Source organism: Manacus vitellinus, unplaced genomic scaffold (genome assembly GCF_001715985.3).
Source record: "Manacus vitellinus isolate BGI_N305 unplaced genomic scaffold, ASM171598v3 scaffold_5_pilon, whole genome shotgun sequence".
Taxonomy (NCBI): Eukaryota; Metazoa; Chordata; class Aves; order Passeriformes; family Pipridae; genus Manacus; species Manacus vitellinus.
In genome coordinates, this window is record NW_021940682.1 from 15,148,898 (window position 1) to 15,162,058 (window position 13,161).

The 13,161-nt window shown below is 45.2% G+C and overlaps 1 protein-coding gene across 1 annotated transcript in view; it reads right to left on the minus strand.

Annotated features, from left to right (window-relative positions):
- Positions 1 to 11,577, minus strand: part of RBFOX2 (RNA binding fox-1 homolog 2) — a 109,382-nt gene extending 97,805 nt beyond the window's left edge. The window contains exon 1 of the mRNA XM_018080298.2: positions 11,446 to 11,577. Coding sequence (XP_017935787.1) covers positions 11,446 to 11,460 — 15 coding nt within the window. The 5' untranslated portion in view covers positions 11,461 to 11,577. The remainder of the gene's footprint in view (positions 1 to 11,445) is intronic.
- Positions 11,578 to 13,161: the final 1,584 nt, after the last annotated feature.

Sequence of the window (13,161 nt, forward strand, 5' to 3'; positions counted from 1 at the left end):
GGTCCTCAGCACAGTGCTAGGAATGGGACTTCTGTAGCAGAGGAATGTGGTAGATATGCAAACACCGTAGGAAGCAAACTTCAGAATGGCAGATTGCCAAAGGCACCTCTGGGCAAAATGAAGAAAAACCATCATTGCCACCCAACTGTCCCAGATTGTCTGCAATAGAACAGGAAAATATGTAACCCCCACCAAGATGAAAACAAAGAAAATGACAGTTACTTCTAAAAAGAAAAAACAACATGTTTACTGCACGTTCTCTTCCTGACTTACCCTCTTTACAATTACAGAACAGATCTAATAACAGCCCCCAAAAATCCAGCTGTCACATTTTGATAATTCAGTGATTGCCCACATAGATCTAATTACCTCAGTAAAGTCCACATGCCTAAAACCTCATGTGGGCATGGCCACTCCTCAGCCTTGCCCTGACAGAGGTCTGGAGAGTGGAAGCAAGAGCAATGCTAGGATGATCAGATGTTTTTTGGAGTCACCATGGTCCAAGTACAGAGAAAAGAAGAAGGGAAACAGCTGCTCTAGAGCTAGAGACAACAGAAAACCTAGAAAAATAATTAAACAAACTAATGAGCCATAGTTGGCAAAGGAACAATAGGTCAAGGAAGATACAATTCCTCAGTGGGGGGAGAGGTGAAGAAGGGGAGAAGCTCTCCCATGTTGGGACAGAAAGGAACCAAGCTAGCAGCTCCACAGCAGAGCTGTGGCAAGAAGGGTAGAGAAAAAAGGACATATCAAAACAAGAGGTGATTAATTCTTAAGTTTCAGGGCTGGAAAAAGCAGTAGAAGACGAATAAAAGGGAATGTCTGTGGTGGATCCAAACAAGAGACAGGGGTGGGATGTCAATGCCACAGGGCTTGTTTTGTTATTGGGTTTGTTTGTTTTAAAAGGAAGCTAATAGAAAAACACCAGTGGCTTAAAATGCTCCAAGCATACAGCCTGCCAGTCCTCCGAGGTTATGACAAAAATTCCCACCCCATAATGAGAAGGGCTTCTTGGGATCCAGCAGCCCTCATCCCCAGCTGAGGGGTGGAGGGGGTTCCCGTATCAGCGACTCAGCAGCACGGAGCTCCCCGCGCTGGCACCGGCCGCCTGCCCAATTCAGACCTGTAATCTCCCTCGACTTTGATTTAATGCAGCAATTACTGGTAATGTGGTTTGAAGGAGATAAATGCCCAGTACAGGGCTGGCTGGCACTGACGCTCATTTCGCTCATGATGCGAGAACAGTTTTAATTAAAATCCCCTTTATGATAAAGGAGCTGCTTGACTGGATGTTTCTGTGCAGCCCTGATACGGAGCCTCCTCCAAAGCGGATTAGAAATCAAAGTTTCCCCCTTCTCACTACTGGCAACACACAAAAATAGGGAACAGTCACCGTGTCACCCCTCTACAATTTCCTTAACCCTAGAACTGCTAGGAAAATGCCCACGTTTCCTTAAAAGCCATTGCTACTTCTTGTCATGGCTCTAAGTGTTTTCCAAAAACTAAGCACAAGGGTTGCTTTAATGGGAATAAATGCATCCATGGAGCTCATCCTCTGTGATCTGAACTCAGTTTCCTCTCTATCTGGTTTAAAAGGGAGTCAGCTTCTATGGCAGACCCACACCTACAGCCTGCATTCTGGCAAGGAGAGAAATCAGACCCATGGTGCTCTGGCAAGGTGGTAGGAAGTCAGGATTTGGCTGAAAGGCTGGAAAAGCAGAAGCCTCTGCTGGGTGAGGCAGAGCAGCATGGATAGGGGAAAGGGAAGGCGCAGCACTGCAAGATAAAGGCACAGAATTTGGCAGAGTGGTCAGGATCCCAGCACAGACATGTTCCAGAAATGGTCTGTCAGCTCTTGATCAAGTTACAGCAAAAGTAGGTGCAATTTTTGGTTGCTTTTCTTCTTTACAGTATAGGAAATACCAGAGATGAATACATTAAGCACAGCTAGTTTCTATTATTGCAAGTGCCAGGAGCAGATTGTCACAGTGAGAAATTGGCCTTGTGCATTACACAGAAAAGGCAGTGCTGGGTTTGGAGGCCTGCAGACAGTGCAATGTGAAGATAAAGAGCCTCAAGTCTGAATGCACATTATTCCTCTCCTCAAGCCACCGAACACACGTAAACATAAAAAGGCTGATTTAAGCAGCTGAATTTCTCTGTGACCTTCAGAATATATCTGTGAGCCATGGGACTACCTAAGCCTTGACCCGAGTACGAGCCTTTTCAGAGTGCTTGCCTCATCACCCGAGCAGTGCTCCATGTTCCTTGACATTGTCTTCAACTCCAAAGCCCTCAATGCCAGTAATTGGGATTCTGTTCCAAAAAACCTTTATCTTTAAAATAAGAAAGTAATTTCAAAGTGGCTCTCATGTTTTGTGATTCCCCAACCCCTTCATGCAGTACAATATCAAACCACAATGAAAAAAAAAGAAAAATCCTGACAGAATCAGGAGGGATTCAGCACAACAGCGTACCTAGTTGAGTCCTCAGGAGTCTGCAGAAGCAGCCCACTGGACCACCAAACACACTGGTATGAATAGTGAAACCAGCCTTCAGGAGCACCTTGCTCCTCAGCAGGATGAACAAAGGGTAAAAACACCAGGTCAGAGATAGCAACGTGAAGATTTAATGTGGTTTTGCTGGTCCACAAGGGAAAAAAATGAAACCAAAAAAGGCCTGGTATAATTAACAAGATTAAAGGGGGATTTAGGATCAGGACAGAAAAGCAACGGGTCAGATTGATCCTTACAGGATTAAAGCTGGAATCCTACTAAGAGTCCAGTGGTTGAGAGATCAACGCAATGTAATGGGATTAAATCAACATCAGCTTTTGTTTTTACACAGCTGAACCTCCAGTGCCTGGGTTTTTACTGCTCCAGATAAGCAGCAGAAAAGTTGACAGGTACCCACAGAGAACCTGTGCACAGGCTGGCCAAGCACGTCCCCTTCAGCCCTCTTAGGCAGAAGAGCAATAGGTTAATGCCACTTTCAGAGACAAAGGACAGAAAAATTGTGCTTTATTACAAATTGTCCAAACAATTGTCAAAAAAAGCTGAGGACTTACCAAAGTCCATGTTCTGGCCAGCTCTAAATTAACTGTTTTCAAGTGTGATGGGATCACCCCAGGAATGATGGATAGGAAAGCCAGGAGGACAGTCCCAGCTGCAATCAGACATGCTGCCGACGGGCAATTGGATTTTGATAGTCTCTTGCCGGCAAGGAACAAAGGATGCAGTATACTCAGTGGAACATATCAGCAAATACATTTAAGGCAAATTGTCGCATGTCCCTGTTGCACAACAATATCCAAGAATTACAAAAGTGAGAAAAGCCTCTTTCAGCATGTATCATTTGCATTACAGCTGGTGCAACACATGCAGGCCAGCTGCACCTCTGTCCCCCTGCCCCGAAATTTCCAAAGCTTGTTGGTAATTTGAGTTGGTAGCAAGGGGGAGGGAAAGAGGGAAACAGGGCAAGGCTAGATATTCTTTCTAGATACATAAGCTATTTTTAAAGTTTTTAATTCTTGTAGGAGAGAAAATCATGCATGTTTAAATGAGAGGGTATCTATCACCACCACACTTGGTTGAAGAGGGAAGGGGTGTTTATTGCACACCTGTTCGCAACAGCTAAACAGCTGCATTGAAGAGCAACATTCCTCATGCAAGGAAAAAGCATTAAAGCATCTCATATTTCTACAGCACTTCTCAGTCCAAAAGGTGTTTAAAATCAGCAGTTACACATACACCATACACACTCTGACAAAGTTTTTTCTGCAGAGAAAAAATTTCCCCAACACTAACATTTTAAAATACCAATACTGCCCATTTCTTAAAAGATGTTGCAGTCAGTAGCTTCATGTATGCTGAACGAGCTTCTCCTTTCAGCTATCTGGACCAAAAAAAGTAATTGCCATTCACTGTTCCTCCTCACTCAAGCAGCAGCTAAAATCACAATGTAATAAATTTGGCAGGTGGAGGGGGGGAGAGAAGCTGCAACTACTTCTGGATCCAACAGGCCTCGGAGCAAAGCTCCTCTGCAGTGCTACTGAGATGGTCCTCATAGGGCTACACACCCCACTTGTGCTGCACCAAATAGGCTTTGCCACCTTCCTGAGGGATGCTTTGTCTTTACTCATAAGGGTTCTCCATCCAAAGATACATCATGGATGCAAGCAGACATCACTATCGTGACTGAGAGTGGGATGAAAAAGGAGGCTATTACAACAGAAATGAAAAGTAAAAAAAAATAGCAACAGGCAGTTCACACTGCACATTTTCTATCTTCTAGTCACATATACATAATTAAATTTCAGCATTTTTCTGCATTTAAACTTTGTTTCAACATGAAATGATTTATAAATTATAAAAAAAAGGAGTGTTCTAGAATCATCCTATGTCAGCTCCTTAAAACACAATGAATAATAATCCCTAAGAATATCTTTAAAAATTGTCATCTGGTCAAAATATTTTCACTTCATCATTGTCTTATGTCCAATATTCAATTAGAGCATTGTGTGGGGGACAGCATCTTTCATTTGAGGCAGGAGAAAAACTAAATGCCTTTGCCCTGGATTCAGCTACAGACCCAAGAACCATCTGGTAAAAAATCAGCCAGCGCATTGTGCAGGCAGTATATTAGTCATGAGACATAGGACTCTGAGAACAATGAAACCTAAATTTAAGGGACAGACGAAGGAAACTTAATTACTTGTTTAAGCTTCTTCACAGCTTTGAGGAATCTTTAACACTTTCAGTAAAAGACTTTAGCACCGGAGGGCACAAAGCACATCCTCAATTGATTTCCTAATTTTCTGCAGGCCTGTTTTCACTTCCAGCATGGAACTATCTGCACTGGTCCATCAGCACAGCTTGTCTATCCAAGCTGGATAGACACAGGGTGCATCATACGGCCCTCAGTACGGGGTACCATCCAGACCACAGATCCTCCTCCACACTGACAACTCTGCAAAGAAAACATTTTGTGACTCAAGCTCCTGCTGACCCAGTAGCCCTCACTGAAGGATGAAGGAATCTTTTCCAGCTAACTGCACAAGCCATCCAATCATCCTTTTGGTTAGGCATGCACACATACACAGTTGCTACCCTAGTGACTGCTCAGAGCTGTGGCAAAAAAGCCACTCCAATTTAGAGCCACTCAAAGACCTCTCCTATACTGCCGCCATAGCCTTGGGGACTAGGACAGCCTTGACAGATTGGAAAGTTGGGCAGAGAGATATCTAATGAGGTTCAACAAGGGCAAGTGTAGGGTACTGCACCTGGGGAGGAATAACCCCAAGTGCCAGCACAGGTTGGGGGCTGACCTACTAGAGAACAGTTCTGCAGAGAAGGACCCGGGAGTCTTAGTGGGTGACAAGTTGACCATTAGACAGCAGCATGCCCTTGTGGCAAGGAGGGTCAATGGTATCCTGAGGTGCATAGAAACAAGTTTGGCCAGCAGGCCAAGGGAGGTGATCCTCCCCCTCTACTCAACACTAGTGAGGCCACATCTGGAATGCTGTGTCCAGTCCTGGGCTCCTCAGTACAAAAAAGACAAGGAGCTACTGGAGAAGATCCAGCAGGAGGGCCACAGAGATGATCAGGAGTCTGGAGCATCTCTATTATGTGGAGAGACTGAAGGACCTCGGCCTGTTTAGTCTAGAGAAGAGAAGACTGAGAAGGGATCTCATTATTGCATATAAATATCTCAAAGGCAGGTGTCAACAGGATGGTGCCAGACTCTTTTCAGTGGTGCCCAGTGACAGGACGAGGAACAATGATCATAAACCAAAACACAGGAAGTTCCACCTCAACATGAAGAAGAACTTCTTTACATTGAGGGTGGCAGAGCACTGGAACAGGCTGCCCAGGGAGGTTATGGAATCTCGTTCTCTGGAGACATTTAAAAATCACTTGGATGCATTCCTGTGCAACCTGCTCCAGGTGACCCTGCCTTGGCAGGGGGGTTGGACTAGATGATCTCAAGAGGTCCCTCCCAATCCTAACAATTCTGTGATTCTGTGAAAACAGTTCTGGGGCTAATGGAATTAAGATTAGCAAATAAGCACCATGGGAAGTGCAGGAAACACAGATGTTCAGTCTCAAATCACTATTATCTGTGCTCTTCCTCAATCTTTCAGCTGGAAATCAGGAAGGCTGAGGTTTATTCTCTCCTTATTCTCTTATGGTTTATTCTCTTCCTTCCAAGATAAACAGGCTGTTTTGTGAAAAACTAACTTAAACATGACCCAGTCCCTGTCAGTCTCTCAGGACTTGGACAGGCTTACAGCAAACAGAGTCCCCTGTGCTCATCACTGTTTGGACAGGTGGGAATACAGCAGTCAGGCAGAAGAGCTGCTGGAGAAATTCACACCAACTCAGCCAGTCTACATCCCCCTAATTCTTTTGTTTAGACTCCTCAAGGAAGGGAATTCCTTAATATGATGGCAATGTGCTGGACACTTGATTTATACAAAACCAGATAAAATCATCCTACAGAAGAGATCATTCTGATCCTGAAGCCATGAAATACCTTGTCTTTTTGAACTGCACTGGGCTTTCTCATCTCGGTTGGGACCTTGACATCTTCCACAATTACAGGCTTGCAGGAACACAGAATTGGAAAAGATCACCTGGATTATCAACTTTAGTCCTCTAATAACACAGACAGTCACATTATATAATCTCTTTCATAAACTCTTCTTTCTCTGTTTCCCAAAACTCCAAAGCTTTTTTAAAACTCTAGATGCAAACAAATGCAAGTCGCTTTGTCACACTAACCCCCAAAAGAACACAATGCAGATATCCCCAACCCAGCTGTGCACGGAACAGTTCAAGTGTGGAAGCAGTATAACCATGTTCATGAGGTGCTGCACCAAAGCTAATAAACCTTATCGAGCAGCAGAACTCATTATCTCAGCTGCAGAGCTGGACAAACATAACTATATTACTTCTGGATTCAAGCTGCTATGTGTGCATGCCACAGTATGGCACCGCAGGGACTTGCAGGCTGGGGAATCAGCTTTCAGACTACTCACTCGAGGATTTTCACATGAGCTCCATTTTATGATTTTCCAGAGCTTTCCTGCTCTGGAGGAAGAATCCAAAAATCAGTGTTTATATTAACACAAAATGTCTTTTAATACACTCGCAGAAATTCACCCACACCTGACCTCTAATAGGCAATCAGGAAAACCTTTCTACACCCTCACAGCCACAGTCTCCCAGAGGCAACCCCATTTTAACCTCTCTTAGCACTGACCACGCCACGCACGCACCTTTCACATACAGCAGCTGCGCGTTCTCCCTCCTGTCAGAGCTTCATTTGCCATTTTGGCTGATGTGTTCATTTGCCATGCCTACCAAACAGGTTCCAGCCAAAGACCTAGAGGCACAGCCAGACTTCCCCAGCAAGAGCTGCCCCAGGCTTGGCACCAGAACAAAGCAGGAAGGCAGTTTTCCCTGGATAGCCACTTGCTTTGCTGCTATCAAACGCACACTTCGAAAACCATGCCGTAATGTTCATACTTTTCACTCTCATGAAAAAAGACCAAACAAATAACAGAAAGACCTGGCATGAGGAAGAGCATGTTGCTAAGACTCAAGTTTGGCATTAGAGTTGGGTTTCCAATCCCTTGGTGGTAAAGCTGATGAGCTTGCAGCCTAGAGGGAAAAGTTATTCCAGTGAATGCAAGGAGAGACTTTTAAGTGACAAAAGGCAAGTAAAAGACAGGTCAGGAAGAAAACTAAAAAAAAAAAAAAAAAATTCAAAATGAGCTTGGCAAGCTTACTAGCATTATTCTTGCTGTATGGTAATTAGCGGGTCTAGGTAAGATCTTCACTTTCACAAGGCTCTAGAGAAAGGAATCATTTCTAGTTGCAATAGGCAGCCAGCCCTCTCACAGACGCTCAGCATGCAGCCTATACGTGGCTGTGAGAAATGAGGAAATTATCCATACCCACTATAAACTGAGATCAGAGCAATGAATCCAGTGCTTTCCTACCAGAAGCCTAGCAACAGCATGGACCTCCCATACCTTGGTCCCTCCTGCCTTTGATAGTTTCAGCTGTCTTTGAGCACAGGAGAAGGATGATTGATAAATTGCTTCATAGGGCTGCTGCCCCTTCCTTTCAACCTTTCTTGTAAAAACAGACCTCCAACAAGGCGACATTCATACATGCAACTCTCAGAACACATCATGCTCTTTAGAAAATACTTGGAATGAAATGACTCTAGATTATATCTTATGACTCACAGTACACAAAGATTCATCTGCTCATAAATGGGAGGAAAAAAAAAAAAAGAAGGAAAAAAAAAAAAGAATCGGGCTTTCTTATCCAGTAAAGGGTTGAACACTTTTTCCACATTCAAACCACTCTGCTCCTGGCTGTCACCAGCAGAACACCTGCCCCCATGTTGTCAGTACTGACTTCCCTCAGAGTAAAGACCCTCTTGCCTTCATAGTCCAAATTACCCCATGTCCCATTCAGAGAATGGATGACTAGGAGCCCTCTCGAGCAATTCAGGAGCCCAGACAGCTGCATGCAAATGGGGACGAACGAGAGAAGAGACAAAAGCAGAGTTAAATGGTGTCCCCCCCCAAAAAATACTCTTGTCTGCAAAATAGAATTCCTATACACACCTATACATATGGCAAAGCACCCACCTTGAGTTTCAACACTGACGATGCACTCAAATGGTCTACGCCATCAGAGGGACTATCATACCATCTCTGCCTCAGAAAGACTTCATACAACTGCATCCTACACAGTAAAAGTGTTAAGATAAATAGTCTCTCTTGATATTTAATGGCACAGATAGTCTGCCGCCTTCACTTCCCTCACAATGCCAAGCATTAGGTCATCACAACAGATATTTTAAGTTTCCCACTCTCCAGATCTCCACAGCCCACAATCTCCTGTAGTCTACAAGGCTCTCAAATATTTAAGAGTATCCTGCAACAAGTTTAACCCGAGGGAATACAGTTCATCAAGCAAGAATGTCAGTCTGAAGCAAGGCTACAGCACCACTTCAATCCAGAGACAGCATTATGATCGGGGACTGTGATGTTGCAGGTAGCCTGTATGTCTAGGCTCGGTATCCATGCTATACCACAGTTGCAGAGAAAGACATATTCTCCTTTTTATTTTACTATTTGTCAAACCTGACAGCACTCAATATTGCACAATCTCTTCAAAGAAGATAATTCTGTAATGTGCACCCCTTGGGGGGTGGGGGGAAGAAACATTATGGTTGCTGTGGGAACCTTAATTCTGGATTTCAGGACTTGCATATTTAAAACCTCAAATTTAACATTGCATTAATGTAGCTTCATGCATTGAATTAAGGAATGACTCAGTACAAATCTCCATGCATCTACTGAAGTCTTGACATTCCAAGGACAAGAGGCACAGAACAGAAAAAAAGACAGCATGGGAACAAGGAGACAATGGGAGGTAGGGGGGGGAACCTGTGAGCAGGGAAGCAAGAAACTGGCACAGGCGAGGCACAGCAAACCCCACACCAAACCAGATCTGTCACTTGAGGCTCCTTGTTCTCACTGCTAAAGGTTATGCAGCCTGTCAGATAAAAAGAGCTTAAAGCAGAAACACAAATAGGCATGGAAGAAAAGGTTCCTGAAAGGACCAAGGAGGAGAAGACTCCGCGAAAGTAATAAGGTAACCTGTACTGAGAAGGCAAAGATCATATACAGATAGCAAAAATTCACTAATTTCTTTAATTATCATGGCACAGTGCCCAGATGAGGCCTTTAAAACCCCTTCAGCTATTTTCAAGCATTTAACATTTCTTTTCCCCACTTCTCTTAAGTTTAACTGCAATGCATACACAGCAGCAGTGCTGCCCTAAGTCTAGGGTGCAGGCAGAAGCGGCACCCCACGGAGGGTTACCAGCCTTCGTCTTGTCAGCAAACATCCCAAAACTCAACCTTCTTTTAAGAACCCAGGACAAGGCTTCACCTTTTGGGCCAAAGCTGGTCTTTAGGCAGGCTAACACCTCTGCTTTACACTACAGTGCTCACACACCCCTCAGCATGAGGAGGCGAGATAGCAGGGCAGCTCTAGTCTGCTCCCACACTCATCCTCTTCGTTTTAGCAGAGTAAGGAACATCTCCATTGTTTACCCCTTATCTAAAATCATCAGCAGCATGGCTGAATTACTTCTCCTCTTACCCCACCCACCAAACCAAGCACAAATCTTAGCTGAGCCATGGGGCCTGCCCAGTCTCTCTCACTGAAAACCAGCACCCCAGCTGGGGTCCCGCACACCAGGCTGTGGCAAGAGGAAGAGCAGAGGAGGTGGACGTGCCTGCCAGCAGGGCCTGCTGGACGAAACCAGGCAAGTGTGCATACCCCTGCGCAGAGTCAAGTTACCCTGCAACAAAGATAGTGTGTGTATGTGCAAAGGAGGGAAGTCAAATCCTTCTGCCTGGGTTCCAAGGCTTGCTTTGTTGCTAAAATAAACCAGTGTTTGTTCCTGGGAGTGATGGGGAGTCAGACTCTAACAGCAGCCAGCAGCAGCGAGAGCCCCCACACTCAGTGTTAGGAACGAGGGTGGGTTTTAAGAAAAAAAAAAAAAGAAAAAAACTTGGAACCCAATTATTCTTCACCTCACATATCAAGGTAAGGAAACCCAAGGGCAAACTGCTGATCTCAGGGGTGCCCAGGAGCAGACAAAACTACACATAGATGACTGAGCACTCTAAGAGAACTGACTGCTCCAGAGGAAATTCCAGTCCTTGCTCAAAGGCTGAAAATATATATGCCTTTATATAAGCTTTTACTTTGCTTGCTGGATCTATATAACACTTTACACATGTTTTTCCTGACATTATTTTCCATACTCCACCAGAAACTTGAGTAACTGTGCCACTTCTGGAAAAACAACCTTGCATCCAACTTTTGAGAAACAGCTTCTCTCTCCCAAACTCCAAAATTATGTATTCCCTTCCTGCTCCTCTCCTAACCTTCAGTGACTACAGATCCCTAACAGCAGCAGTCCTTCACTACCTGGGATGTCTCTCAGTAACACCAAAATCCCATAAAGCAGAGGCACATGGGAACAGTGTTATGCAACCAAAGAAAAATTATATATATATATATGTGTATATATATATACACACAGAGGTCTCTCAGATGGCAGACAGTGATGAGCATTATACCAAAAATCTTGTCTCCAAGGCACCTGCCCAAAACTGTTCTCTCCAGAGAAACCTATAACCACAGGAAAAACCTGCTCGATACCCAGTTAATAGTACCTGTCCGAAATATTATTTTTTACAAGGGAAAAACAGCCCACTGTGTGTAGAGGCTGCAGAGAGCTAAGCCCAACAGTGAAGGCCACTCACGTTAGTGCAGAGTCCTTCAGCTTTCCATTCCTTATATGTGCAAAGTGTGCAAGCCCTCACACACGCTTCCTACTCACCCAGAGGTACATCATGTTAGCCTGGGTCCTTCAAACCCAGCAGTGAGATGATCCGGCAACACAAGAGGCACTTCAGTAAGATTGTCGAGACCGAGGTTGGTTGAGGGTGGTTTTTGTTTTTTTTTTTCTTAAAGAAAAAAAAATCCGAACGGCTCAGTTTGAGGCTTAGAAAGCGTCTCGCCTCCTCCACCCCCCTCCTCCAGCTCTGGCTGCTCTGCGCTCTTCTCTCGCACTTAATCTCTCTCTGGGAGTTCCCAGCCCCGTGTGTCTGTACTGGCGTGCACAGCACACACTCTGCATTCGCCTCCAGGGAATTTCTCTCTGTCATTCTGCTTCTAAAAACACAATCTCGGCCTCACAAGATTCTTGCAAGAGGCAGGGATGGGTGGGGTTAGTAATAAATGCAGCCCGGCTCCCAGTGCCGGAGAGCGCTTACTTTAGAAGAAGGGACCTCTAGCCGTGAACGAGGCAGAACAGAGCATTGTCCTCCAAGGTCACTGGGGGTGAGGACCCATTCGCTGACCCACCCACTAACTGCTTCTGCAGGAATCATCCATAGATGCAGGAGCCGTGAAAGGTGCCATAGGCAGGTTCTGCACGTCTTCATCTACCCCACTAGTCAACACCCCAAATTCGGTTACAATTCAGTAGCTGTATTTAATCATTAACCACTGACAGGAATCAAGGGGCACAACTGTGGGGATCCTGAAGCTAAGCAGAAAATCTGTGTGTGCCAGCCACCCTGGAACTCCCTCAGGAAAAACAACCACTGGCGGCGTGAGCTGGAGAAAAGAAGCGACACAGATAAAGGGGTTAATCTGCTTTCGCAGGTGGCTCCACATGAGTATTTTACAGACTTGCATATTGCTAAAGGGAAAGCAGCAGCTGGCTCCGGTTCCTCAGAGTGTATCGGGTTCCCACTTGCTTGGAGGCAGCTTTCCCCCCAAGTCTGACTGGGGCAAGTGCCCTTGCAGCCTTGCGCTCCCAGCCTGCTCCAATTTCAGGACAGCAAAGCTCTGCCGGTGGGGCGGCAGCCCCGGGAAAGGCGCGCTGAGCAAAAGACACTCGCGCCCCAGCCACCAAGACAAGCACCAGCAAGCCCTTCCCTGCAGGAGCGAATCCTCGTCCCATCCCCCGTGCCCGATGCCACAGGATGAGTGTCACCTCACATCTCATTAATCAGTTAAACCGCTCTTCCAAACTAGGAAAACAAGTTTCTCGCCCCCTTCCCTTCCCACCTCAAAATGAAGAATTGACTTCCCTCGCTGGGCTCCAAAAGCTAAGTTAAATATGGCCCTGTGTCTAACAGGGGAGAAAAAAAAACCCAAAACAAACAAACAAAAAAACACAAACAAAAAACACAAACAAAAACCACAAACAAAAAACAAACAAAAAAAAAACACAAACAAAAAAAAACCCCTTGTTTTCATTGAGGCACTGGTCTCCTTGGAAATGAGTTTTGAAGGAATAGTTTTATCTCAGCTAAAGATATAGAAATAGTGCTATTCCACGTATCACCTCTGCTCCCTGTACTTATAGATTACTTAAATGCAATCCAGTGGGCTTCAAGCAAAGCAAGCATCCTGTGGCCTGCCAGGCTCCACACACAAGTGAAACCCTACCTACGTGGGGTGACAAATGGATGGGCCTCCCACCACAGCCAGACCCGACATCCCAGACGTGCTTTGCACTCCACAGGCTCCCCTGGCCTTCAGC